Genomic DNA, 26756 nt, shown 5'->3' with positions numbered 1-26756 from the left:
TCAGGAGACTAAGGGCATGTCTACACAGCCCCGCAGCGCAGACCAAAGTGCTATGCTGTAACACTCCTGTGTGGAGACTGAAGGTGTGAATGTAAAGGTCCCGAGTTTGCACTAACATGCTCTTCAAAGGGGACTATGTTAGTGTGAACTAAGGCCCTTTAAGTTTGCACCCGCAGCATCCACATGGGGAGTTACAGCACAGCACTTTGGTGTGCACTGCTTCTCGCCTCCATAGTCTGAACTCTAGGGTAGTGTAGACATAGCCTTAGGCTCTCCTCCAGCATTGTTTATGGTAAGTTTCAAAACACTATGTAAGGCATACACACATTTGAAGAGGCGTTCTACAGGAGGATCACTTGGAAGTTTAATGATAAAGAAGCTAATAGCTTGTGGCTGTTATTTAAATTCCCTCTGTTGCTGGACAAATGGTAGATATGACGTTCAACTTCACACACACGGTTGTAGGTCATTTATTACACAAATCGGGAGAACTTTAAACTCTTAGAATCCTTGTAAAGCACTTTTGAGATCCTCTGATGGAAGATGGTGTATAAGGGTTTGATTGTGCACCCAATGAAATCAGTGCTAACGCTCCCACTGGCTTAAATGACACAGGATCAGCCACCATGTGAACAAAGGATTGTGACTATTAATAATGGTAAAACAAGTTCTAATAAAATCCCTTTGACACAGTGCAACTGGCCATTGAAATGAGAGAGCATTTGGAGTCTCAGTTATGGGAGTGGGATGAGGGGAAGCATTTTGAGATAGAAAGGAATAAATTTCATAGGTAAACATTTAATAGCATTTGATCAGGAGAAGGATGGATTTGGATCACTTACTAACAATGTGTTCTGCCTTGGGGCTTTCAAACTGTGGTTTTACCAGTCATGCCATGCAACCCTTCCGCTCTCCTGTGAACATGAATCTGTTTCTTAGAATCTGCTTTAAGAGCTACATTGATGGGGATTTGTATGTGTGTCTCTTCCATCCAGCCAAACAATTTCAGCATCAGACATATGCCTGATCAGAACATGGAATTAAAATAATTAAACTTCTTTAAATGAAGGAAAAAGAAGCTTGCCCTTAAGGCAATTCGAACAGGCCTTGTTATCTGTGGCTGCATTGCCTTGATCACTCCATCTGACTTTCTAGAGCAGCATTACAATGTGTGATGAATGGGTTTGAAATTAGAAGCAGGTGAGATTTTCCCTTTGGTAATAGGGACCCATGCCTGAGACAGATATATTTGACTAAACATGACAAGTTAAATCAGGGCTTGTTTTATTGGAAACATAAATATGGTAACTAATCAGGACAGAAGAACAAATAAGTCAGTCTTGTATCCTGGTCCCACTGATTGTAACATAATAGTAACCTAGAATTTGCCTCCAAAACATAAGACATAACCCAAACAAATATATCAAACTAGCAGAATCAAGCGGTCACCATTCAGTACTTGCTACACACGACAGTAATCTAATCAAATAAAATATAATTAACTTAACAAAACTATTAAGAAGAATTGCTACGTTCATTTCTTACATCTCCAGATAATAGGTGTGGCCTTTTCTGACTGAGGAATACAAAGGAAGAAAGGTGCTTTTAGAAAAGGTACGTATGTGTAAGGCATGATAGCGGTTTAGGGGCTGGTAAAGCCAGCCATATCTGATCTGAAAGATAACAACAAAACTTCTGCAGGATGTTGTACTGGACCATTAAGGAATGGATACATTTACAGCTTTTGTTCACATTTGTAGGGTATCTCGTTCAACACTATAGCTTTTTATCAATATATCTCCAGATGTCAGTAAAAACAAAATACAGACAGACTTTGGACTGCTGAAAAGATCCAATGTCTAGGTCAAGGAAGAAAAAGAAAAAGGCTGATATTAGAAGTAGTTTAGGGCACCTTTCTAATCTTGCCTGCAAAACTCCTCAAGCTTGCAGCCCCAGCTGGGGGTGAACAGCTCTGGTTAAAGATGCCATTGTGCAATGTGTTCAGGCTGAAGCTAGATTAATCAAAACGCTCAAGGAACAGAGTTCTGTATAACTTAGAATTTTCCCCAGAGACCTTAGAGACCAAGCAATGCGTATTTTGTCCATCAAATCCTCTTGTTTCATAACAAGAAACAAAAACCAACCAACAAAATCTCAATGTATAGAACAGTTTCGTGTGCCATGTGTTCCCTCCACATGCCTTCCTTTACATTGTTATCACAGACTAGCAGGCAGCATAGTCGCAACATGAAATTCACATTCTTTAAACTAGAGTAGAACCTCAGCGTTCTGAACACCTCGGGAAAGGAGGCTGTTCGTAACTCTGAAACGTTCCTAACTCTGAACAAAACGTTATGGTGGTTCTTTCAAAAGTTTACAACTGAACACTGACTTCATACAGCTCTGAAACTTTACTATGCACAGAAGAAAAATGCTACTTTCCCTTTATTTTTTTTAGTAGTTTACATTTAACACAGTACTGTCCTGTATTTGTTTTTTTGGGGGGGGGGGGCGGGGGTCTCTGCTGCTGCCTGATTGTGTACTTCTGGTTCCAAACGAGGTGTGTTTTGGTTGGTCAGTTCGTAACTCTGGTGTTCAGAACTCTGAGGTTCTACTGTAGTCATAAATATACCAGGCTTCTCTCTTGCTCACATATATTTAGAACAGGTTTCAGAGTAACAGCCGTGTTAGTCTGTATTTGCAAAAAGAAAAGGAGTACTTGTGGCACCTTTCTAAGGTGCCACAAGTACTCCTTTTCTTTTTGCATATATTTAGAAGTTGCACACACATGTATCACTCTCTCTTTAAAGCTCATGGACAAATCAATTTAAAAATCAAAGTATTTAAATGCCTCTTTTCTTCCCATACTGCTTACAGCATTGTGTGCTTTCCAAACATTCCCCACCCTCTTAAAATCTGAGAGCAGATCTAGTTTGCCTTAAAGTGAGTGCTAATTGGAGCTTGGGCTAGACCTAGAGCAGACTAAGGCTGTGCAATCTTCCCACAAAAAGTTGGGTCGGTGTTGTAACCTGCTGGTAGAAGAATAGAAGTGTAGGGCTGGAAGGGACCTCAAGAGGAGATCTATTCCATCCCCCTGTGTTCAAGCAGGATTCCTGACAGGGGTTCATCTAACTTGTTCTTAAGTTACTGCTTTGTTAGCCCAATCTTGACTATTGCTTCAGCAGACACTCAGATCAGATCATCGGGTGGTTTTGTAATATGCACAATGATGGAATGTGGCCACCAAATTTATTTTAATTTAACTAGGATTTGAAAGTGAGAAGCCAGGGCACTAACCCACCATTGCCACCCGGTGCCATATACCCAGCATATTTTGGAAAAGCAGGGTTATGATTCTTTCATTTGGATGGCATAAAGGTGGTACAATGCAGAATGGTGATGGATCTAGAGGGAGTAAAGTGCCCGAAGCAAGCAAATTAAGCCTCCTTCAAAACCCTACGCACTGGGAAAAATTAGTTGCTTTGATTTTTACATCTTTCACTCACAGGAGCCCTGGCCATGGCAGCTTTACAGGGATCGTATTTTCAACTTCTCCTTGTGCACTAGGCACAGGCAAGTTACAGCTTTCAGTGTCAGGCATCTGCTGTCTTTTCATCTTTTTATTTCACCCAGAGCCGTCCTCAGGCATATGCAGCATACAAGGCGGAGGGAACCTGAAAATTTGGGGCATCCCTTGGTCTTAGTGTCCACCCTTCCACCTCTACCTATCCCTGTTCTAATCTGACCCTTCCTGCAGGCTCCCACCACAGCTGGCTGCTGCAGCCGGGTGAGTCTTCCTCCAGAGGGGATCTAGTACTTAAAAGTGAAAAAGCTTTCGAGCCTGCCAGACCTGTTAGCACAAACACTGAAACTGTTAAAGAGCCATTCAAGTGGTAATGAAGCCATTTAACAGGCATTTGCCAACCCCCAGGTATATTCTGTCAGTTTCTGAATTTACTGACAAAAACAGTTGTGCATTACTTTAATATTTACTCAGAACATGTTCGTCTACAGGACCTTAGGTTAAAATTTGCTTTAAAAATATTTCATTAGTATGTTGCTGAAGATTATAAAATCACATCTCTAAAAAAATCCTTGCATAGATTTTTAGATGCACAATCTGAATATTCATCTTTAGCCTTAAATGCTTGGATCTTCAGACATATAGTTTTTAAAATAAATCCTCCAAAAGACTACCCTTATCTAAAATACATATGTGAGCCCAGGCTGCCGTCAGGTGTAGTTTACCAGTTTAATAATACTGCATAGGGCCCCATAAATCCTAAGGATGGCCCTGATTTCACCAACCATTTACTTTGTCCGTTAATGATGTTCTTGCTGTACCAATGGCAAATGGCATTCTACACACCTGTTTTTATGGGGGTGGAGGGGTGTGTGTGCAGAAAGATTGTATTTCAAACCTCCAGTATCCTAGAGGGAGGGACTGGTTGATGCTTGACATGCCAAAATGAGGATAATCACCCTGTGTTTTTTTGTCCTGTCTCCAAAGTATATGCACAGGCAACTGCTGATCTGAATTCAGCCCAGACAGTGCTGAGGTAGTGCTGTACACTTCCTAGGAATCCAGGTAATTTCTGTGCTCTGTCAACTGATGGAGACTCCCTTTTTGATAGAGTACTCTGTAAAATGTAGAATGCACACTTAAACTGCAATAAAATAAGGCTTCCCAATGTTCATACTCAGAAGTTTTGTTCAGCTACAGGCACCTGTACCTCTGCATGTCTAAGTTGGAAGCTTCGGGATATTTTTGTGTTGCCATTGCGGCTGCCCAGAAACAGTGAAAGGATGCATGGAAGAAGAAAAACAGGCAATGAAGTTTGCTCTACACAAAGTCTTGCAGTTTTCACTTGCCTAGCTGCCATTTTTCATGTTCAGTAATCATTATGAAAAGTCTGAAAGGCAGAGAGAATTTTCAGCACTGCTGAAAAACAGTTGCTTATCTCCTAGTAGGGCATTCTTTGACTGACACAAAATAACAGTTGGCAGTCTTTCATTCCTGAACCAATGCTTCAGCATCAAGATACCATTGTACCTTTCACTCATACAGGTGTTTTGAAGAGTGTTTTGAAAACCAGCGCAACTGCTGATTAGAAGTGGCAGACTAAAGCAGGTGGATTTTGCTCTCTCCTCTGTCGGAGAAGGTTTTTGCCATCTGTCCTGGCCCATGCTCTGGAAACACTATGCCATTCGTGTTGCAGATAATGCTGCCATCCTTGGCTTCAACATAGCGTCCTTAGCTTCAACATTCTCTTGGTACATCACTAGCTGCCCAAATTCTCTGAGAATTTCCCATTTAAACATGTGCTGTAAAGACAAAATAATTATTCGTTTTATAGACAAAAACTACTAATGTGCTTAACTGACAATCAATGAACAGAGAAAGATCATGAAGTCAAAGATAGGAAAGGCCCTTTAGGCCAGATCCTGCAATTGAATCCTCATGGGTGGATCCCTGCACCTGCACAGAGCCCCATGATTTCAATGGGACTCCAGTCAGGCCCTAGAGTCCATCAGTGCGGATCTAGTTGTAGGGTCAAGGCCTTAATCTTCAAGTGCATCTCACCCTGCAAATGCAAGAAATGTCCCCTCTCCCTCAAACAATGGCCTACTTCAACATTGTTTAGTTTCAGCTGCCACTAGAATAAAGAGGCATTAACTTTAAAAATTCCTGTATTGTAGCAATATAGCCAAGCCTCAGCTGACCCTCTTATTTTCATATCAGTGAGGATTTCCCAGTAAATGATCTGACCTTCCATAAGGTGAAAATTAAACAGCTAAAGCAGAAGAATTTTTTGCTTTAATACTAAAAAGTGGAATGGCCACTTCAATCTGCCCAGGGTGTTTTCACATGGGGCTACACGCACCCTGCACCACTAGACTGAAAAGCTAAAATGATGTAGGGCCAGATCCTCTGGTGCACTAGGGAAGCTTTGCACTGCTCTCTTGGCACAAAATGGTTCTAAAACTAGTAGATGCAGGAAGACATAGGGGACCTGTCCCTGCAGTGAGTCGTGAACCACCTCCCCTTCCCATGGCTGGTACAGGGCTGTGCCTGGGGGAAAGGGAGAGTGGGCCTGGCATGTTCCTACGCTCTGTTAGCCAAAGCAAACCAGATTAGTGTTTAGGGGTCTGACCCTGAACAGAGAGAACCCCAACCGGCAGGGGAGGGGTTGTCTTTTTTTTAAAATGTGTCCGTACGGCGCTCAGCACCATGGGGCCCCACCGTAACACAAATATTTACTACAACCAATATTAATGTGACTCAAGTAGTTTTTCACTTAACTACATGTTTATGGGCCGGGTCCTGGGATCTGGCCAAGAAGCACTCAATATAAATCAAGAGACTTGAAATAAACTGCTTGTACCATGTAAACAGACTTCATTGCTGTCTGGAGAAGAAAACCCACTGTTTATAAAAGGTCATTAAGCAGGAAATGGTTTAATGTCTGTTGATTTTAAATGGTCTGTTGAATCAGCCCAGAATGGTCTGGGGAGTATGTAAATTGTTCATTAAGCCAGTTTATATATCAGAAATGAAAAGCTAAGCATTTTTTGATGTAAGGGATGCTTGCTTGCATTAGGTATTTTAAGTTGTATTGGTGCAGAGCAGTTGTTATAGCGGCTGTTTATATGCTTTTAAAGCAGTGTATTTTCTGGACTTTTATACAGTAATTCCACACAGATCCACCGTATCTCTAGCTAATTTTGCAGATGCAGCATAGGATATGGTTAACACTTGTCACACAATAAATAATATCAAGTAGGCATCCAGACAATCCTATCTCTGTCTGCTTTCACTAGATCTGAGTTTGTTTTTAAATCATGCCTTGTTTTCTTTTTTTACAAATGGGTACTGCCCTTCTAAACTGACTTGCCACATTAAATCTTGTACTCTTGGCCATTAAAATGTTAACAGGCTGTAGGTTTAGATTGTATTTCTTCGTTGGGGAAAGGAGAGTACATAACACATTTTCTAAAGATATGGGCCAGATTCTAAGGTAGTGTAAACAGGCATAGATCCACTGAAGTAAATGGAACTATCTGGATTTGATCAAGGGAAGGACTTGTCCCCCTAAGAGGTGGTACACAGAAAGGAAGAGAACAGCACTTTTGAGGCGTGTACCGAATTTGTATGAAGTCAGAAATGGGTAATCTTGTGCAGTTTAAAAACAAATCAAATCAAATATTTTGTAGAGAGTTGTAGCACTGGAGCCCTGAAGTTATGTAGCCCCTAAGACACCTGTGGTAAGAGTGTGTCTGATCTTTCACTACTTACTATTGTGCTGTGCTCCATCTTCATTTTGTTGAACATCTGTTAAAAGAAATACAGCATTTTAAATATGTGAGGTGGTTTATTATCTCTTCTTTGAACTGCAGTAGCCCCAAGGAGCATCAATAAAGAATCAGAGCTCCATTGTGCTAGGCATTATGCAAACAGTAGAAAAAGGAGTCCCTGCTTCCAAGAGCTTACAGTGTAGGCAACAGGTGGATGGAACCCACAAATGGAAGGGGAGGATGAGGCAACAAGAAAGCAGGCAAATCATCATACAGTTAGCAAATACCTTTGCTCACTACCTCTCTAGCCTTATAAGGATGAAAACATTAGAACAGTCTAAAGATACAAATTAAAGGTTTTGTAAATTTCCAGGCCTGTATGAATAATTCCAGCTTGGCTCTACACAACATTAATCTTCATGAGGAAAAAGTTACAAGCCTCAGGTTTATTGGGCCAAGTGACCTTCTTGTCTAGCAGTTCATCTTATACTTAATTATATTATCCTGAGTCTGACATGGCTACAACTACACTGCATAACTTAGTTTCATAATGGAGTTTGGATGCTGAGACTATGGCTTTAAATCACAGCCCTGCATTGGGTTGGAGTGGCTTTGCACCACCCTGTGGCAGTTCCGAGAGGTATTGTGCCTCAGGGAAGCGCAAAGCCATAGGCACCAACTCTGGGTGCTCCGGGGCTGGAGCACCCATGGGGAAAAATTAGTGGGTGCTCTGCACCCACTGGCAGCCAAGCTTCCTGCCCCATTTCACCTCCTCCTCTGCCTCCGCATCCTCCCTTGAGCGCGCCACGTCCCAGCTCCTCTGCCTGCCTCCCAGGCTTGCTGCCGCTGAACAGCTGTAGCAAGCTCCGGGAGGGAGGGGGGAGGACCGGGAATGTGGTGCACTCAGGGGAGGAGGCAGGGCCGGGGCGGGGATTTGGGGAAGAAGTCAAATAGGGGCAGGGAGGGGGTGGAGTTGGGGCAGGGACTTTGGGGAGTGGGTGGAATTGGGGCAGGGCCAGGGACAAAGGGGGGGGGGGTCGAGCACCCACCGGCGCCATTAGGAGTCAGCACCTGTGAGCAAAGCCCCAAATGAGCACAGCTGATACAGAAGGGGGCAGGTCCCTGCTTTCTCACCACTCCTTTGGGAGTGCCTAGTGCTGCTAGCCAGTAGCAACCCTTGAATGGACACTGTGGCTAGCCCCTGCATGGGGACAAAGAGGGAAAGCTCCCCCAGTCTCACATGCTCTCCCTGGCATCTCTGCAATTTGCTCTACAATGAGAGCGCACATACATGGGTAAATATTGGAGCTGGCTGGGAATTTTTTGATGAAATTTTTTTTTTCCTGGAAAATGCTGCTTTGTTAAAACTGACACTTCCCATGGGAAAGGGTTGGTTTGGACGAAAGGTTAGTCAGGAGGGTTTCTCAGGTTCAGGTTGGAATTTTTGGGGGGCGTGGGGGGAGGAAGGATCAGAGAGAGACCCACCACCGAACAGCCAATAGTCCAGTGATCCAGGCACTCATTTAGGATGTGGGAGACCCCAGGTTCAAACCCCTGCCCAGGGCTCCCACATACCAGGTGAGTGTCTTAACCACCAGGCTATTGGTTATTCTGGGGTGATTCTCTCCGTCTTTTTTTGCAAAAATTTTTCATAAGGTGTCTGTTTCATTCTGATGCGGAATGGAACTTTTTTTTTTCAAAATCTCAAATTTTCACTATTTGAGACAACAGTCCCCAGCCCACCCCAGCTCTAGTATATCTTCAGTCTTGTTCTTGAGACATCTATTGGTGCTCTCTTTTATTTTGTAAAGTGCTGAAATTTCTGTGTGGGCAGCTGCAGAAATGCAAGCAATCGTATTTGTAAATGAGGATTTGTTTGTTTGTTTGTTACATGGAATTATAGTAAGAGATGATTGATTCTCACTTGGGAAATTGTAGGAAACTGGTAGAGTACGGAATTTGTAATAGGATCTGGAGCTTTCATCCAGCGGCTAGACTTGGTGACCTCTCAAGGTCCCTTCCAGCCCTACACTTCTATGATTCTGTAAATCACTGATTCTAATCTTTTCAAGACAGGTGATAACCCCAAGTGATTATCATCCAGTTTTGGTTTGGTCTATATGAAATTTGTGTGTGATCTCAGACCAGTTCTTAATGGAAAGCTGTCCATATTACACAAACCCCTCCTTATCATTACACTCCTCTTGTGGATAGTCTCGGCAGAGAAGCCAAAGACTGAACAGATGTAGAGCCCAAACTACCATTGCATTCAAAGGAATGGTTCCTCTGGTGTGAGGTAGGTTGGTATAACACCATGAAATATACATGAAATGTACCAGTTTTGTGGCTAATTTAGAGTATAGCTCCCAGTGTTGTCAATTCAGCACTTGTCATGAGCTCTAGTTTCACTTATAATGTAGAGAATTCACAACTACGTATGACAAATTGTAGAATATTAAATATTTTGGAAAAATGAAAAGAACTAGTCATATCTGACCAACAAGTGTAAATGGTTTAATTACCTGCATATGATTTCCGGTAAGGGGATTTCCTTTTCCACAGCCAGCAGGTTAAAACAACTAGACCAGCTAACACAACGGCAATGGCAAGGACACTTCCAGCCTGAGCTCCCGGTTTATTTAGCTCTAACAGACTGCTTTTGGTAGAGTTAGAGTTTGTGACGTTTTCCGAGTCTGAAGAGGAATAGAGAAAAGGAGAGAGAAGCTCTCAAATTTCATTCCAGATGAGTGTTCAAGTGCATTTTATAGACATGAGATTCACACAAGTCTATAGGCTTCTATAGCCCTCCTATACAAATAACTTTCATCCCACCACCATTTTCTGAACAAGGCCAAATTTCTACCTATATGGTCTTTAATGATTAATAATTATTATTACACACACTTTTTAGGCATACATTTTCCTCCTGTGGAAGGATTTAGTAACACAACTTCTCTTAAAAATGACAGCACTGTGTGTGTTCAAGTGACAAAGTCCTTCCCACACCAAAGCTGGCTGTCATTTTGGATATGTTCATCTTAGAAAGGAATCTACTGAACAGCTTTCGAAGATTAGTTTTTGAGTGATTTGTGTACTCAAAATTAGACTTGTTTTCAAATAAGAATGAGGGCCAGATCCTTAGTTGGTGTAAGTTGTAACTCCATGGATATCTGGTCCCAAAGCTTTCAAAGCCTCCCAGTGACCATGAGGATTCCCTAAGGAGACAACCCAAAATGGCAGTCATGTTTTGGCAATTGCCATGAGACCCTGCAGTTCATCCTGCAGGTCACCACACTACACAAGTGACAGCACTAGAGAGTACATATTCTTGTGCCTGTATATTTATTTATATATTCCCAACCCACAGATACACAATGATATTACTTTAAAACTGATGCTGCCTTATTGGACCAAGTACAGGATTTTGTAGGCTCCTGCAGGAGCTATGAAGACTCAGCTGCCATCTTGACATTGTTCCTTTAGTGGAGAAAATCCCCTACAGCCATTTTAAAACTTTGTTTCCTACTCCAAAAACCTACTGGAACTAGATTTTCTATGAAAATCTGGCTTCTAATAAGTATTCCGCTGTATGTGGGCAAAAATCTTTGGCAGAATAATTGTTCACATGTGCCATAAGAACAGGGTTGCCAACCCTCCAAGATTGGCCTGGAGGCTCCAGGAATTAAAGATTAATCTTTAATTAAAGATTATGTCCTGTGATGAAATCCCCAGGAATACATCCAACCAAAATTGGCAACCCTACATAAGAATCCCCACCTTTCCTCAGGGCACTTGCTGGTTTGGTTATGCTGCTTCGTTTCCTCCTGGCTAGTAGGGACGATGCCCCAGTAAGGGACAAGAGAGGCGATGAGAAAGCTCCGATATCTTCTGGTCTCTGCCTACAATACAGGTTGCGTCCTCTCCCCACCTTCTCAGGGCCAGCTCATATCATACTCTTAACCCTATAGCCCATTCTTCTTCTGCCCTGTCTCAGGAGACATACACCACTTCTTCTCCTCTTTTCCTGGTTCCAGATTCCCCTTCCATTCAGCAACCATGGCAGACAGTAGGTTTGAGCTGTTGCCTATAGACTTGTAATTTTTTAAATATCTGCTGTAAATAAGCAATAAAATCAGCACAAGTGCATTCAGAATAATGGGTGAAATCCTGGCCCTGTTGGAGTCAATGGCAAAATTCCCATTGATTTCAGTGGGGTTACGTTTTTTTGTTTGCTTGCTTGCTTTCTTCTAAAAACAGTAGAGCAATGTATTCTGGAAAAGTTATCAACCTTATAAAAGGTAAAATAATTCTTTTCAGAATGAATGTGACAAAATGTCTTTAGGAAGATAATAGTGAACAGGTTATTCCTGTTTCCTACAGGGTGGAACGTTGGCACTAGCAAGCTACCAAATGCCCCTTATCTTGCAATCTGTACTCATGTATGCATGATCTTTGCTCATGCTAGTAATCACGTTGATTTCATTGGTATTACTTCATTGAGTTTGCAAGATAGATCCTTGTTGTAGCAGCCAGGCAAGGTACTAACAAACTTCAACAGGACTTTATTTTTTAAAGTGGAAACCTCTTTTCCAAGCTGCTGCTGTACCCTCAGTAACTCTCCCTCAGCCTCTTCAACTCCTTCCCCGCTCCTTCCTGTTTCCTCTCCTTTCAGACTCCCAACAGCCGGTGCTCCCAATTCTAATAATTACAAGCAACATCCAAACACCACAATCCCTTTAGCTCTGACCCTGCATTTGGCTCTGCAAAGGCACAGAGGTCTACCCACATAGTGCTGCTTGCAGGATCGGGGCCTAAGATTGCAATGTCTGGAGCAAGGCTCTATCTTGTCTTTATGCTTGTCTATAAGGCATCTAGCACACTATGTGTGCTACAGCATGTAAACATAGATTTGAACAGAACAGGAAAGGTTATCTGTTTTGTGAGTTTGAGTGGCTAAGTCTTGGTTTTTATTACTAATAACTTCCATCAGCAATAAACTGTCTATCATCCATGTGTCTCTCATTGATTGTTCTCAATGCTTTGGCCTAACACCATTTCCAGTTATTTGGTGCTTGGCTGAATAATCCAATTAGGCATTTGGTACAAACCTAGTTTCAACAGTGTCTCTTTTTCTTCAAATCAGTTTTGGAGACTGAAAACAGAAGTTTAAAACTACCCACAGAAGGAGCATAGCTAAGAGAGTGGTTGTAAACCAATGTGGTGGGACTTCAGGAGTCATGGATCCACCACATATTAAAATGTCTTTCCTTTGAAAGTAATCCTTCAGCACTGAGCTAGGCCTAGTGTGGTTCCCACAGGAGCTGAAGGGGGAATCATAGTGATTCCAAAATTGTTGCAGGGGGGTGGGGAGTGGGAGAGAACTGTTATGATCAGGATGGTGCTTCTTACTTCCACACAGAGGAACGATGATCTGTGTGCAGATCTGGGAGGCTTAAGAGGGTGTTTAGCTTCATTTTTAAAAAGTCACATTTAAATATAAACACTATGGCCTAAATTTATATAGGCTTTAAAAATTAAACTCATTTCAGTCGGCCACTGGACTATCCCACTCTTAATGAGGCTGCTACTCATCAGAGAGGTACATGTACATGTAGACAAACACACATCTGTTATTTGCCATATATTAAACAACTTACAGAGGACAGTTAGATTTTGCTGTAGTAGTTCATTTTCTATGATGCATCCTATTTTTATATCAGAAGTTGCTTCAATCTTCAGTGTGCTGAAGACACTGTATGTGCCATCGTTGTCTTGGATGATCTTTAATGATGATGGATGGAGGGAGCTGTTGTCTTTTCTATTTATCCAGTAAAGATTTGGCTTTGGGTATCCTTGGCTATAGTTGCAACTTAATGTCACCTCTTCTCCAATATTTGGGGGGATTCCTATAGGTCCACTCAGTACTGGCAGGCTGTTATTGGCTGGAAAAGGAAAAAATCATTAGCATTTTATAATCTTTTCAAAAGATTAAGTAATGACAGATTATAAAGCACAGGTTCTGGGGATTACAAACTCATAGCTCAGACGTAAATATCAGCCTGCATGGACATTTGGCCAATTACTTCAGTAATTTATTGAAGGAGGCAGAAGGCCAAACAAGAGGGAAAAGGGTCTTAAACTCAGTTCAGTAGCATTTTGCAAGAAGATTCTGAACTAACTCAGACCAGGCCCCGCCATGGAAGAGGTTGTAGGAGATGTATCAGAGAGCAGAGCTCTCCCAACTGTTCTCCTTGTGGAGATCCCTCACAATGCCCATCAGGGCAGATGGGGATGCACACACAGTTGCACAGAGGAAGTCCTGCCTCTGAGCCTGGCAGAACTGCATTAGGCTAGGGCCATCCACATGGAGATCCTATGTCCTCTGCACTCCCTGTCCGCTTCATTCCCTGGCAACACAGTTCCATTGCACAAATAAGGAACCCTGGACCACATAGAGAGACTTCTGCAAGTGACAGGAGTGGGTGTACGGTTGTAAGGAATTGGCAGATCTCCCTATTTCCACATGGAGGAATGCAATCCATGCGTGGATCTAGGAGGCACAATCCAGACCTTCCTTTGCACACAGTACTATTTTAAAGCTATTTGGGACTAATTGACTTTATTGCTTTGTGATATTTTGGAAGACTGAAAGAGACAAAGAGTGGTATATGAACGCAGATCAGATTAACAAATGAAGTACTTCTTTATGCCACAAACAACTCTTTACAACATAAATTCCCAGATTGCTTACAAAATATTTTTTTCATTAATTTTCCATCTGGATAAATAAACTTCCAGAGGACATGGATACTTTTCACAAGGGCCAGGGCTTTAATTCTGAGAGTGTCAGGAAACACCAAAAGAGGATCTACTCTTATTTTCAGTTTACTGCCTCAGGCTATGATACTACAGTCAGATTCACCCCAACACCTGTACGGTACGCACGGACTTCAATAGGGTGTTGGCCAGGTGTAGGCCTTGGCTCGTGATCATCAGGGAGGATTAGGGACTAACTTTTTTTTAAAACTCAGATTCTGGCCAAAGTGAGGCTAATGCCCTTCTGCTTCCTCACATCTGTGTGACCTGTGGAACTGCACAGTAACATTTGCTCCAAGCTGAACTGTTTACAACAGCCAGAAATGAAGAGTCAGTTAAGCAGAGTTAGAATTGCTATCCGCAGCTTCAGAGTCTCTGTCTTGGATTTTGTTAGGATGGGGATGATGTGAATAAATGCAATAAGGCAGAGGAGATCAGAGGTTATGAAACCTATACGGGTGATAATAAAATAGATCACTTCATCATTCCAAGCAGAAAGAAATATTGGGGGGGAGGATGGGGACCAGAACAGCTGCTGGAAGGGAGCCAAAAATTAGAAATGTACCAAATATCTAACCGTCACTTTTATTATTTGTATTACATAGTGTCTAAGATCCCCAGTCACAGAACTGGACCCTGTTGTGCTAGTGCTATACAAATGGGACAAAAGATGGTCCCTGTCCTAAACAGTCCTTGGTTCAGCCAGGCACTTAAGCACATCCATAACTTTAACGTGTTTAAGTGTGTTGCTGAAGCTGAGCTAAATCTGACTAGCTGGAAATGCTATTTGGGTGAAGCCAAATAGCTGTACAGTTACTGAATAATGAAGTATAAATGTATTAAAGTGGATCATTACAGCAGAATGTTTGTAATGAGAATCAATACCAACCGTAAATCAGCCTCCCAAAACACGGCACAATACATATTACTCTTTCTATTGCGTTTGGTTACTAACTTGTTATTGCCATTATAAAATATATTGGTAACACTGCACTGCAAACGGAACGTTACTTGTGATTCCTTTATGTGCATGTTGGGATTTCTCTCACCCTTTGTCCTTATTAAAGCTTGTTTTCCACAAATACATTTTGGCACCTGATTCTGAAAAAAAATTACTTTTACTCCCTACCCCCAACCTGTGTTGGGTTCATGTCACATCTGGCTCTCGGGAAAGGGGCAGTAGAGCCAGCCATGCCACAGATATCACTGGGCTTTGGAAGGTCATTAAAGAAAATAGTCATCTGAAGACAAATAGCAAAACTGTCACTGGGGTTTGGCCAAGTACCTGTCTGAGGCAGAATTTGGGTACAGTCCTGCCTGAAACTGCCTTGTTTAACTACCCTCTCAGTAAACATAAGTGTTCCCCCGCCCCTTGTGTCCCTCCCTGAACAGCTGAGGGAAGGGTAAGCCAAACAGTTTGTGCTTCAAAAGTTGGAGGACTAGATGATTTTGAATTGTTTATTGTGATACTGTCTTTGACCGAGTTAAAAGCTTGGATTGTCCAAGGGAGGCAAATTAGTGTGGTGGCACCACCACCATTTGGGGCATGGGGAAATCCTCCTCCCTTAGCCTATTGTGTGACAAATGCCCCTTCTGCAGCATCCACAGAGATCTAGGGTGGCAAACTGCTGTTTAATATTGGTTTTATATGGGATAGAAGGGCTTACCTGCTACCTTGAGGGTCACATCTGCCCTGTGAATAACCCTGAAAACCGTGTCCTTCTTCTGTATTATGCACTGATATGTGTGTTCATCTCTCAGGCTGACGTTTAGCAGCAGCAGAGAAAAAGTGCCATTTTTCAGCTTATCCTGAAATAATCGAGTCCTGTTTCTGAAGTCTGCACACTGCTTGCTTTGGTTCTCGTGACCAGAATTAAAGGTGTGTACCACTGAACACGGTTTTAAACCATCCGCTATTTGCCAAAAGACCCGTAGCTTATTTAAAATGATTTTTTCCTCTGGAGTAAAACTGCAACTCAGTTCAGCAGTGCTGCCTATTGTGCTGATAACTTTCTTATTTTCCTCTGCAGTAACTACAAAGATAAAAAGGGGAACAAAGAGAAAATCAGTCTTAAGAAAAGCAGTTTAATATACTTGTCACAATCCTACTTACCAGCTGGTTTGAAAAGGAGTACTTCTATTTTAAAAACAAGAATATCAATATTCACTTGTTTGTAAAGCAAAATAATTGCTTAGGGCCAAGTTCTGATCTCATTGCCACCAAAGAAGGGAGAAAGTATGATCCAGTGATAAGGACACAGGTTCAAAGTTCTCTTCTCTGCCACTAACTTTGTGCGTGACCATGAGCAAGCCACTTAATCTCTCTGCTTCTCAATTCCCCATCTGTAAAATGGGGATTAAAATGGAGACAATAGCACTTCCCCACCTCACCAGGGTGTTGTGAGAACAAATACATTAAAGATTGTGAGGTGCTCAAGTAAAGGGGTGAGGGACATACAAGTACCTACAACAGAAACAAAGTAACTGACTCCACTTGAGGTACTCCTTACTTGCACTGGTATTACTGATCCTTAAAGATCATGTGTAACATCATGTATCCATTTGTAACAATTTACCATGGGTCGTGATGGATTCTCCATCTCTGACAATCTTTAAATCAAGATTGGATGTTCTTTCTAAAAGATGTGCGTTAGGAACTATTTTGGAGAAGGTCTATGGCCTATGTTATACAGGTGATCAGACTAGATGATTACAATGGTCCTTTCTGGCCTTGGAATCTCTGAACAAACATTATATGGTCCCCATGTTAAACGGGCAACAAATAGCAAAATTAAAGTAAAGAATAGCAACTCCTTAAAACACAAAGAAATAAAATATATTTTTTGAGAAGATATTTTCCATGGGCAAAATTCAGACACTCAGGCATGCTGACTGGAACCTGTGTACATGGGTGAACCTGTTTAAATCAATGGGACTAGACCAGGGCCGGTGCGAGACCAAATGGCGCCCCATGCGAGGAGTGTCTTTGGCGCACCCCTCCCCTCCATTTGTTAAACTTTTGAATACCTTACAGCACCCCAAACCCAGTGCACCCCAAGCCCGGCACCCCAGGCGGTCACCTGGGTCGCCTGTGCCTAAATCCGTCCCTGACTACACCCATGAGAAAGTAATATACAGTGTGAGGAAGGGTGACAGATTAGGGCACTATATGGAGAATTTTTCCCTGAAATGCTGTTAAGTTTTGAGTGAAGGACTCCAGACATCGAACCTACATTAAAATTAATAATGACTTTTACTGTACTAATAATGAGTGCAAATGAAAGTAACTCTTGGACTGCTAGGCAATGATCCTGTGAGGAGCCGTGTGTGCACTGACCCATGTGTCCGCACACAGCCCCACTCAGCACATTGTCCCTTGAGGGACTGAAACTTAAAAAAATTCCGACCTGTTAATATAAAATAAAGCTTCTTAAACTGTGCCCATCTGTCCCCTAGGGGTTCTTCAGATTTCCCTTCCCTATATTTTCACTTCTTCCATGCCCTCGGATATCTCAGATCCATGACAGCCATCCTCTCTGGAGGGAGGGCTGGATAATCTTTCAGTTGTCTAGAGGTGGTAGCTAGACATCAGTGTGAGATGGCACCTCTACCCAAGGGCCCAGCAGAAGAGTTGCGCTCAGCCCAGGGAATGAATGGTGGAAGGGTTAAAAAGGCTGCTATTTACTCTACTTAACCATTCAGTTCTTTACATTTTGGAAAACTGTGTGTTCGTGTGTGTTTGTGTTCCAAAAGGGCTTATTAGGACCTCATGAATCCTCTCTAGTTACTTCCTCATTTGTGCACCAGCATCATCACTGTTAACAGGGAAGCCCAGGAATAGTGTTTTAGGCTCTGTCTGTGACTACTTAAGCATACGTTTAACTTTACGTACACGAGTAATCCTATGAAAGTCCAATGCAACCAGTAATGTGCATAATGCAGTTTTGCCAATCCCAAGCATACAAAAACCAGGCCTCACAATATCATGGGATTAATTAAAAAAAAAATCTTGTGATTTTTAATGTTGCGTTCTATTCCTTTGCCTTCTAGTTTCTCAACACATTTATGTTACTTCAAGTTTTTCTCCACAGTCATAGGGGCTAGAAACCTACTTTAATCCCCCCTTCAAATAAATGCTAGATTCTCACAAAATCACAGGACTCAAAGGGTCTGAGCCAAAGCCCACTGAAGTCAATGGGAGCCTTTCCATTGACTTCCCATATGCTTTGGATCAGGACCTGGGGCTTGGAGGAAGAACACCAAATATTGTAAGAATCATGATAAAATCTCAAGTTTTGGTAACATGTTAAACATGTGTAAGGGTATGCCAGCACTGCAGCTGGAAGGTGTGATTCCTAGCCTGGGGAGACAGACTTGCACTAGCTCTGCTTGAGCTAGCATGCTAAAACTAGTGTGTGGATGTTATGGCACCGGCAATGGCTTGAGCTAGCCACCCAGGCTCTGACCCAGAAGGTTGGGCAGGCTTGGACTAGGGTAGCTAGCCAGAGCTGCTGTCAGTGCCGTGACATCTATTGTGTGCTATTTTTAGTACACAAGCTCAAGCAGAGCTAGCGCAAGTCTGTCTACCCATGCTGGAAATCACACTTACCTGTTGCAGTGCATACATAGCCTAAGGGTATGTCTACACATCAATTAAACACCCGCTGCTGGGCTGGGTCAGCTGACTCGGACTTGCAGGGCTCTGGCTGTGGGGCTGCAAAACTGCTGTGTAGACATTTGGGCTCAGGCTGGAGCCCAAGCTGTGGGGGGTGTTCCAGAGCCCAGGCTCAAGCCTAAGCCCAAATGTCTACACAGAAATGTTCAGTCTTGCAGACTGAGCCTGGGAGCTCGAGTCAGTTGATCCGGGCCATCCGCAGTCATGCTGTGGGGCTTTAATTCCAGTGTAGAGGTACCCTAAAAGGCCTCAGTCCTGTGAACAAAGGTACTACTTGCTATGAATAAGAGTGGCAGATTGTGGCCCTAAATGGAAAGGTCACGGTATACTGCAGTACATTTACTACTGATGTGGTAGGGTCACATTCTCAACAAACACCCTTCCCCATGCCAAGGTGGAGTCCGCTGTGACTAGGCATGTACAGTTTTAACAAACACTAAACGACTCAGCCAAAAGTACATGATTCTGTGTCTAAGAAGAATGGGGCAACTCTTCATTCTTCTATGAAACAGCAAAAATACTTTAAATCTCATTTGATAGTCTCTCTATCCCCGTACCCACACTTTATTTGGGGGTAAATTGGGGAGCTTTTAGTAATCAAGAGCGTGAGAAATGTTTGGTGCTTACCAGTAATGTATGGTGCTAGTTGTATTACTGGTATCGAGGTTGAGACACGCTGACAAAGCAGATCTGTACAAGTCTTAATGTTCTAGCTGTGAGGCCTCTTCCTGGCAGATGTGTTGATTGTGCATTGATCACTAGGACAGCCCAAGGCCAGAACTTGCAGAGGGGTTCTGTGCAGGAAGGGCTTTCAAAACTGTGCTGCAAATGTTAATCTTTCTCTCCAGAGGTTAAGGCTAGTGCATTTGCACACAGCACTGTTTAGCTCCTTTTTCATGTTAACTCAGAGCCAGATTCTGATAACTCATTCTGCACAGTACTGTATTTCATGAGCGTTCCCATTGACTTCAATGGGAGTACTCTGGCAGTAAGGTATTATTCAGTCTGAATAAAGGTCCCCAGGTAGTCCCAGTGTCCTTAATAAAATCACAAGGACATTTGACATTCTTTATGCAAATTACAAAAAGTCTCATATTAAAGAATCTTTATGATTCCTGTTCAAAAGTACTGTTTAGATTTCTGATTTACGTTGTGCACATACATATTCTGCATATTCAAAAAATGCTTGTATTAAAAGTGATAATAATAAGAATAACTTTTTCTTAACTTACCAAATGCCAGAGCACAAAGAAACAGTAACCAAAGTCCAGAGCTAAAAAACCCAAAAGATAAAAGCACAATGATGATAATGCAATTGTAAGTGCATCCGTACTATTCACAGTTTTAAATACAATAGCAGTAGCGTAGCATAGCAACAACATATGGGTAGCAGTATCTATTATATAGACTCAGAATAGGCACCCACATATTTGACAGCTACATAATGTCACTTTAAAATTATCACTCTGTGGGAAAAGGCAATAAATTGAAGGAAAATACACTATACTGGGCTTGAAACCAATGCTATCTACCTTTCTGATTAACAATTGACTGGATCCGTCTGTGGCATGTCCATGAAACCTGTTGATGTGACTACTTAAAAAATAGTTGACTATGCAGATCACCTTTTTGGGTGTATGGCAGAGGTGGGCAAACTATGACCTGCGGACCACATCCGGCCCGCGGGACCGTCCTACCCAGCCCCTGAGCTCCCGGCCGGGGAGGCTAGTCCCCGGCCCCTCCCCCACTGTTCTCCCTCCCCCACAGCCTCAGTGCGCTGGCCCACTGCTGCTGCAGGGCAGGGTGGCGCTGTGGCTGGTTCCAGGATGGTAATGGGGCGGAGAGCGGGGGGTCCCAGGGGGCAGTCAGGGGACAGGGAGCAGTTGGATGGGGCTGAGGTTCTGCGGGGGGGGGCGGTCAGGGAACGGGGAACAGGGGAGGCTGGATAGGCTTAGGAGTCCTGGGGGGCCTGTTAGGGGGTGGGGGTGTGGATGGGCGCGGGGCAGTCAGGGGACAGGGAGAAGGGGCGGTTGGATGGGGGTGGGATCCCAGGGGGTGGCTAGCGGCGGGGGGGGGAGGGTCCCAGGAGGGGGCGGTCAGGGGACAAGGAGCAGGGGAGGTTGGATGGGTCGGGGATTCTGAGGGGAGTAGTCAGGGGGTGGGAAGTGGGAAGGGGGCAGATAGGGGGTGGGGGCCCAGCTATTTGGGGAGGCACAGCCTTCCCTACCTGGCCCTCCATACAGTTTTGCAACCCCAATGTGGCCCTCAAGCCAAAAAGTTTGCCCACCCCTGGTGTATGGGAATATATACATAGATAAAATATATATATATAGGGAATACGTCATGGTGTGGAGTGGTATAAAGGCCTCACTGGCATGACTGTGGGATGGCTGCATTGTTCCCAAGTGGCAAAGCCACAAATGGGTTATGCAGATCATTCCAGTCATCACAAATAAGTATTTTGTATATGTCATATGTTACAGGAAAAAACTATTTTATGAATGTTTTAGAAAGTCCCAATATTTTTTAAAGCTATGTTTGTAACCCTCCCCCCTATAAAGTCCAGGTGCCTTCACTGTCATAAGTCTCATTGTTCAGAACTTGGGAGGGAGAAATATAAAAATGAAAACCAATAAAGATAACATACACTTTCCAAAACAGTCTGAAAATAGAATCTCTATACATAACAATGCTACAACTCTGACATTTGGGGTCTTTCCAGGGCTAATGCCCTGTCCCAATGGACAGGGATTAATTAATTGCCCCATACCATTGGTATAACCCCCCCCCCACTACTAGCTCTTCAGAGATGTATGAAATCAGACATAAAAGCCATAACACTTTTATGTCTAACAAAGCTCTTATGGCTGAGATTGAATCTTGCCCATCTTGGGCCTCAGATAGGATAAATTTGGGGGTGGGGTGGAAAGGGAGGGGTCACATTATTCTGGCTCTCTGATAAAAACAAATGTGGCTGTGTGAAGCTGCTCTCATAGGCACCGACTCCATGGGTGCTCCGGGGCTGGAGCACCCACGGGGAAAATTGGTGGGTGCTCTACACCCACTGGCAGCTCCCCACCCTGACCCCCCCGCACCAGCTCACCTCCGTTCTGCCTCTTCCCCTGAGCACGCCGCCGCTCCATTTCTCCCCCTCGCTCCCAGTGCTGCAAGCAGGGATTTGGGGAAGGGATCCAATAGGGGCAGGGAGGGGGTGGAGTTGGGGCAGGGACTTTGGGGAAGGGGTTGGGATGAGGGCGGGGATGGGGGCAAGTACCCAGTGGCCCCTGGAAAAGTTGGCGCCTATGTCCCTTCTGCATTCAAATCAGACTGCTTCCTCCTCCACACATGCTGGGTGCCAGCAGGGGGGCATTGAGAGAACAGGAGATACGGGCTCCCTGCACTCAGTTCCAGTGCCTGGGCCTATCCTAGCCTGAAACAGCTGGGAGCTGCCACTACAGGGAAAATCCAGCTCCCCTCCTGTAGCTCTGGGCTGGAGGCAGCATGCTCAGTCACTGTGTGGAGATGGTGCATATGCAGTCTGGTTAGCACTCGGAGCTGTGAGGGGATAGTGCATGATCCATGTGTGCATGTATATGTATGTGTGTGTTTCTATCTAACATATGGCTCTAGAATACCTTCCTTTAAAAATTCACCCTGGTTCTATTTTTAAATCCTGTGGTTTTGTTTGTTTGTTTTCCTTCTTAAACAACAGGTCTAATCAGGGGCGGATTAGGGTTTGTGGGGCCCCTGGGCCAGAGCAAGTGGCGGCCCCTCCCCACCCCTTCTGCCTGCAGTCCCCCTCCCTCCAGCCAGGGAGTAGGCTTGGGGTGCAGGGGCTTGCTCCACTCCGCCCGCCTGGTACTCCTGCCGGGGAAATGGGGTCTGGACATGGAGGCTTGCCTTACTCTGCCCACCCGTCCGGCGCTCCAACTGGGGAGCAGGGTTGGGGTGCGGGGGTGCCCATTTTTCTGGGGGCCCCCACTTGGCTGTGGCACTGGGTCTAGTTTCCTGTTGAACCAAAGAGACAACAATGCTTGATTGTCTTTCATTGGACCTTTCAGGGAATTTCCCTTAAGAGGTATTGCTGGTGCCAATGAGAAAGTAACAAGTGTTAGTGGGGCTGTCTGTGCTATGTAGCCAAAATGCATAACTGGTGTCAATATAAAACTGTTGTTACTGGATTAGAAATTTTAATATTTCAGTCCAGAGTTTAGACAAGACAGATCCAGGGGCTGACCATTCTCCCTCCTAAGTGGATGTTAATGCTGCTGCAGTCCACAGTGCTTGCAGAGTGGCTCAGTTACTGAGCACCAACCTGAGCAGGTGAGAGGATTCAGTCTTTCCTTGAAACCAGAGGAATTCCTCTGCATCATGCCCATTTGGGATTAATTCCTGCACCAACTGAAGTGGGAATGATTTGCACTGATTTAAATGGAAACTGGATCAGTCCCTTAGTCTCTTTTTAAATGGTTTGTTTTTCTCCATTTATTTACTCTCTCCCCCGCCAGCCCCCCCCCTTATTTTTAAACTTCCAGGGAGACAGGAGAAAGTTTCACTTCCTCATTCTCACACTGGCCCAGTGAGATTATAATTCCCACTCTCATCTGCATATTTACATATACAATTTACCTTCTTCTCATGAGAACTGATTTGATGCAGTTGAAAATTGCAATGTATTTTTTGGTGTGTTTTTGCTTTTCTGAGCACATCAAAAAATATGAGAATGTTCATGTTGCAACAACTGGGTGTTTTGTTTCACATTTAAATCAAATCTAAAAACCTTGACTATGTCCTAAACTGTATCAAGAACAGCTCTTTGTGCCTCATCAATGTTATATTTCTCTTAGCTGAGTTATGTAGAATTCAATTGCCCTAAATCTTTATCTGTTTCATGGCATTTTTCCATTATAGTTTTTCAGATAAAACGTGTGTTTGTTTAGATCTTTCTATTGTTCACACCTTAACCAAAAGGAAGTCTGTCTGCAGTGACATTCTCTCTACTTCTCACAGTGCTTCACAAATAAACATCAGTAACCACCTACATGAAACAGTTGGGTGCACTGCTGTGGTTTTTCAGTACAGAATCAGTCATGCAGAGCCCAGAGTTGGGGTTGATCACAAAACCCACAGTGCGAGTCATTTTACTCACTTTAATTGTCTCTGTATCCCTAATCCCGAAAGGTGCTGGGCTCCCACAACTCCTACTGTTGTCAAGGGGAGAGGATGGGACTCAGGTGGGAATGATAAAGAGCAGTCCGACTTATTCAATATGACCCACTGACAACTGCCCTGGCACTCTGTTGCCACGTCTCATTGGAGGCATAACAAACAAATGTAGTCCATCTCCTTTGCTGTAGTGCATGGTAAAAATGTGTTGTCGGGGAACATCCCCCATTGAAAGGGGCATGATAAGCAATTGGCCTTGGGGAAGAATCAACTTGTACATGCAGCAAGAAAGTTTAGCCACTGCGAGTACCCAGATGAAGCGTTCACACAGGGGTTTGTCTTCCCTAGGAAAAGGGGTGTGTGCCTCTATCACATGGTAATGACAGCTAGGCAGAGAAATGTTTTGAGGAGGATTTTGCTATTTCCAAAATGAATTTTGATCTGATTCAGAACAAAAACCAAAAATTTCAAAATTCTCCATGCAAGGGGATGGAGCCCCAGCTCTGGGGCAGTCTGCCAGGTAGGCTGCCAAGGAGCCAGGAAACCAGGCCAGTTTCCATTAGAACCCTGCCTGGTTTCTGGAGGAACTTTGTCAAAATCAAACCGTCTCTGCAGAATGTTTTGATTTCAATGAATTGGCAAAAGTCAACCAAAAGGTTTGATCTGAATTTTTCAGACCACCTGTAGTAAGAACTATCCTAAGGTAAAATCCTAGTGAGACAAGGCACTTTGTAGTTTTCATGCAAGTTAGGAATTTGAGGTAAACCCTACGCTCCTGCTAGAGTATGAGTGAGTCTAAAATAAGAGTTATAGGGAAAAACATTTGTACATCTAATTCAATGGGAGTTGAAGTCTCTGCACAGACTCTAGGCAGAATTTGGCTCTGGTAGTGCAGGATCTAAGTGCTAATTCTTAACCTGAGAATAAAGAAAGCACCTTTATATTAAGCTAATTAGAACCACAAAGGCCAGTTTTGATTCACTCCAATGTGTATGTGTGTTGGGGGGGGGGCGCTGTAAAACTTGCCCCTTGTGTTTTTAATTCAATAATAAAATACCACTGCTATTCAACAGCAAAGTAGCCTTTCCCTGCAATAACAATCCCAATAGAGTTTTCTGTTTTTCTCCCTATGAATTCCAGTCAGTGTCAAGGGGAGATTTATCTGAGTTGCACATTCCTTCCCCCATAACACAAGGAGCAGAAACTGCTGACTTCTTGGGAGCAGGATCAGGCCCCAGCCCCCTGGTTTGCCCCTACTGCCCTCTCTTGATAAAGGAAGATTAAATTATGAGCAGCTTCAGCCTTACCCTGACAGCCACCACAAACGCACCAAATGGATTGGGGGTGGGAATGAATCAACCTACCGATTGACACACCCACACACCAGTCAGTGGGAAGAGTTGGCAGGAAAAGCTGGACCTTCCTGCAGCCTGGTAACTTTTGTAGTCAGCCCCCCTCCCCACCCACCAATTGTACTGTCAAAATTGAGAGCAAGTGTAGCTGTTCCTGGCGCACCACAACCCCGGCTGCAGCACAGACACCCAGCCCTCGCACCTGGATCCAGAGAGCGCCGCGCAGTTTTTGATGCCAACAACCTCCCCTCCCCCCCAATGTCTAACATCTGAACAGAGAACAAGAGTAGATGCTCCTATTGCAGCAAGAAAATCAGGACCATGCCCCCCCCCCACGGTTTGACGCTCGGCTCCCGGGGGTAGGAGCCGGTTCAGTGATTGTCCATTGCCGAGGAACGCAGGGGACGCGGCCGGCGGGGCTGGCAGCGCTGTCCAGGGTTTGTCTTTGGGGCGCGCTCGGAGGGGGGCGGCGCTGGGTACAAGGACCCGGAGCCCCCGCAGCTACCCAGCGCCAGCAGGCACTTGCGGGGGGAGGAGAGGGGTGCGGGCAGGCCGGAGACCCGGAGTGTGAACCAGGGGCGAGCCTCTGGGGTCCCCCCCGCCGCACTCACCGTCTCAGCTCCATCCCGGCGCGGGGCGCTGCTCGGGCAGCCTCGGGGCCTCGGCCGGTGTCGGGAGGAGAAGTGGAGAAGCAGCCGCGGGGCCGAGGCTGGGGCTGAGCCGGCTCCTCCCTCCTACGTCGTCCAAGCCGGGGATTTCCGCGGCTGGTCCCTTCTCCCTTCCCACGCGGCCGGGGCCGGGGAGGTGACCGCGGGCCGGTCCCCGCCGCGCGCTGCCTCGGAGTGTCGCGTCCCGCCCGCGCCCTGACACGAGCCCCACCCCCGCCTACACAGAACGCAGCTCCAGACGGGCTGCTGACCCAGGAGGGCCAACGCCGCACCGTGTAAACTCGCCTCCCTTTTGTCCCGGGGAGCTTCTCCTAGGCTTCCAGCAGCGTTCAACGCACAGCAGAAGGGCTCAAATACACCCACGCTAGGGTGACCAGAGGTCTCAATTTTAGAGGGACAGCCCTGCTTTGGGGGTCTTTTTCTTGAACAGGCTCCTATTTACCCCTCTCCCCCTATCCTGATTTTTCGCATTTGCTGTCTGGTCACCCTAACCCAAGGTGCTGAATAATATCAGTTTATGCATGGAAACTACTCACATGCTCCCTGGTAAGTTTCCAGCTACGCCACACAAGTGAGTCTTCTCCTTTTTAAAAGGTGAACCTGTTGATTACATAAGCGGGAACAGTCACACTGTTGCTGAGTCTGGAACAATAGGGCAGTGGTTTTCAAACCTTTTTTTTCTGGCGACCCAGTTGAAGAAGATTGTTGATGCCTGCGACCCAAGGGAGCTGGGGATGAAGGGTTTGGGGCGTGGGAGGGGCTCAGAGAATGGGGGTGAAGGCT

The 26756-nt window shown here is 44.5% G+C and overlaps 1 protein-coding gene across 1 annotated transcript; it reads right to left on the bottom strand.

The window, feature by feature from the left end:
• Nucleotides 1-2524: 2524 nt before the first annotated feature.
• Nucleotides 2525-26159, bottom strand: LOC141983331 (ICOS ligand-like). The gene is made up of 7 exons (XM_074946368.1): nt 25917-26159; nt 20020-20060; nt 15780-16145; nt 12954-13238; nt 9819-9989; nt 7298-7333; nt 2525-5325 (listed from the first exon to the last, which is right to left on the bottom strand). Exons 1-7 carry the CDS (start codon nt 25928-25930, stop codon nt 5315-5317), a joined length of 924 nt encoding a protein of 307 aa, XP_074802469.1. The 5' UTR covers nt 25931-26159; the 3' UTR covers nt 2525-5314.
• Nucleotides 26160-26756: the final 597 nt, after the last annotated feature.

Source organism: Natator depressus, chromosome 1, assembly GCF_965152275.1.
Source record: "Natator depressus isolate rNatDep1 chromosome 1, rNatDep2.hap1, whole genome shotgun sequence".
Taxonomy (NCBI): Eukaryota; Metazoa; Chordata; order Testudines; family Cheloniidae; genus Natator; species Natator depressus.
Note: the sequence above shows the minus strand (reverse complement) of the source record. Positions and strands in the feature narration are given on the sequence as shown.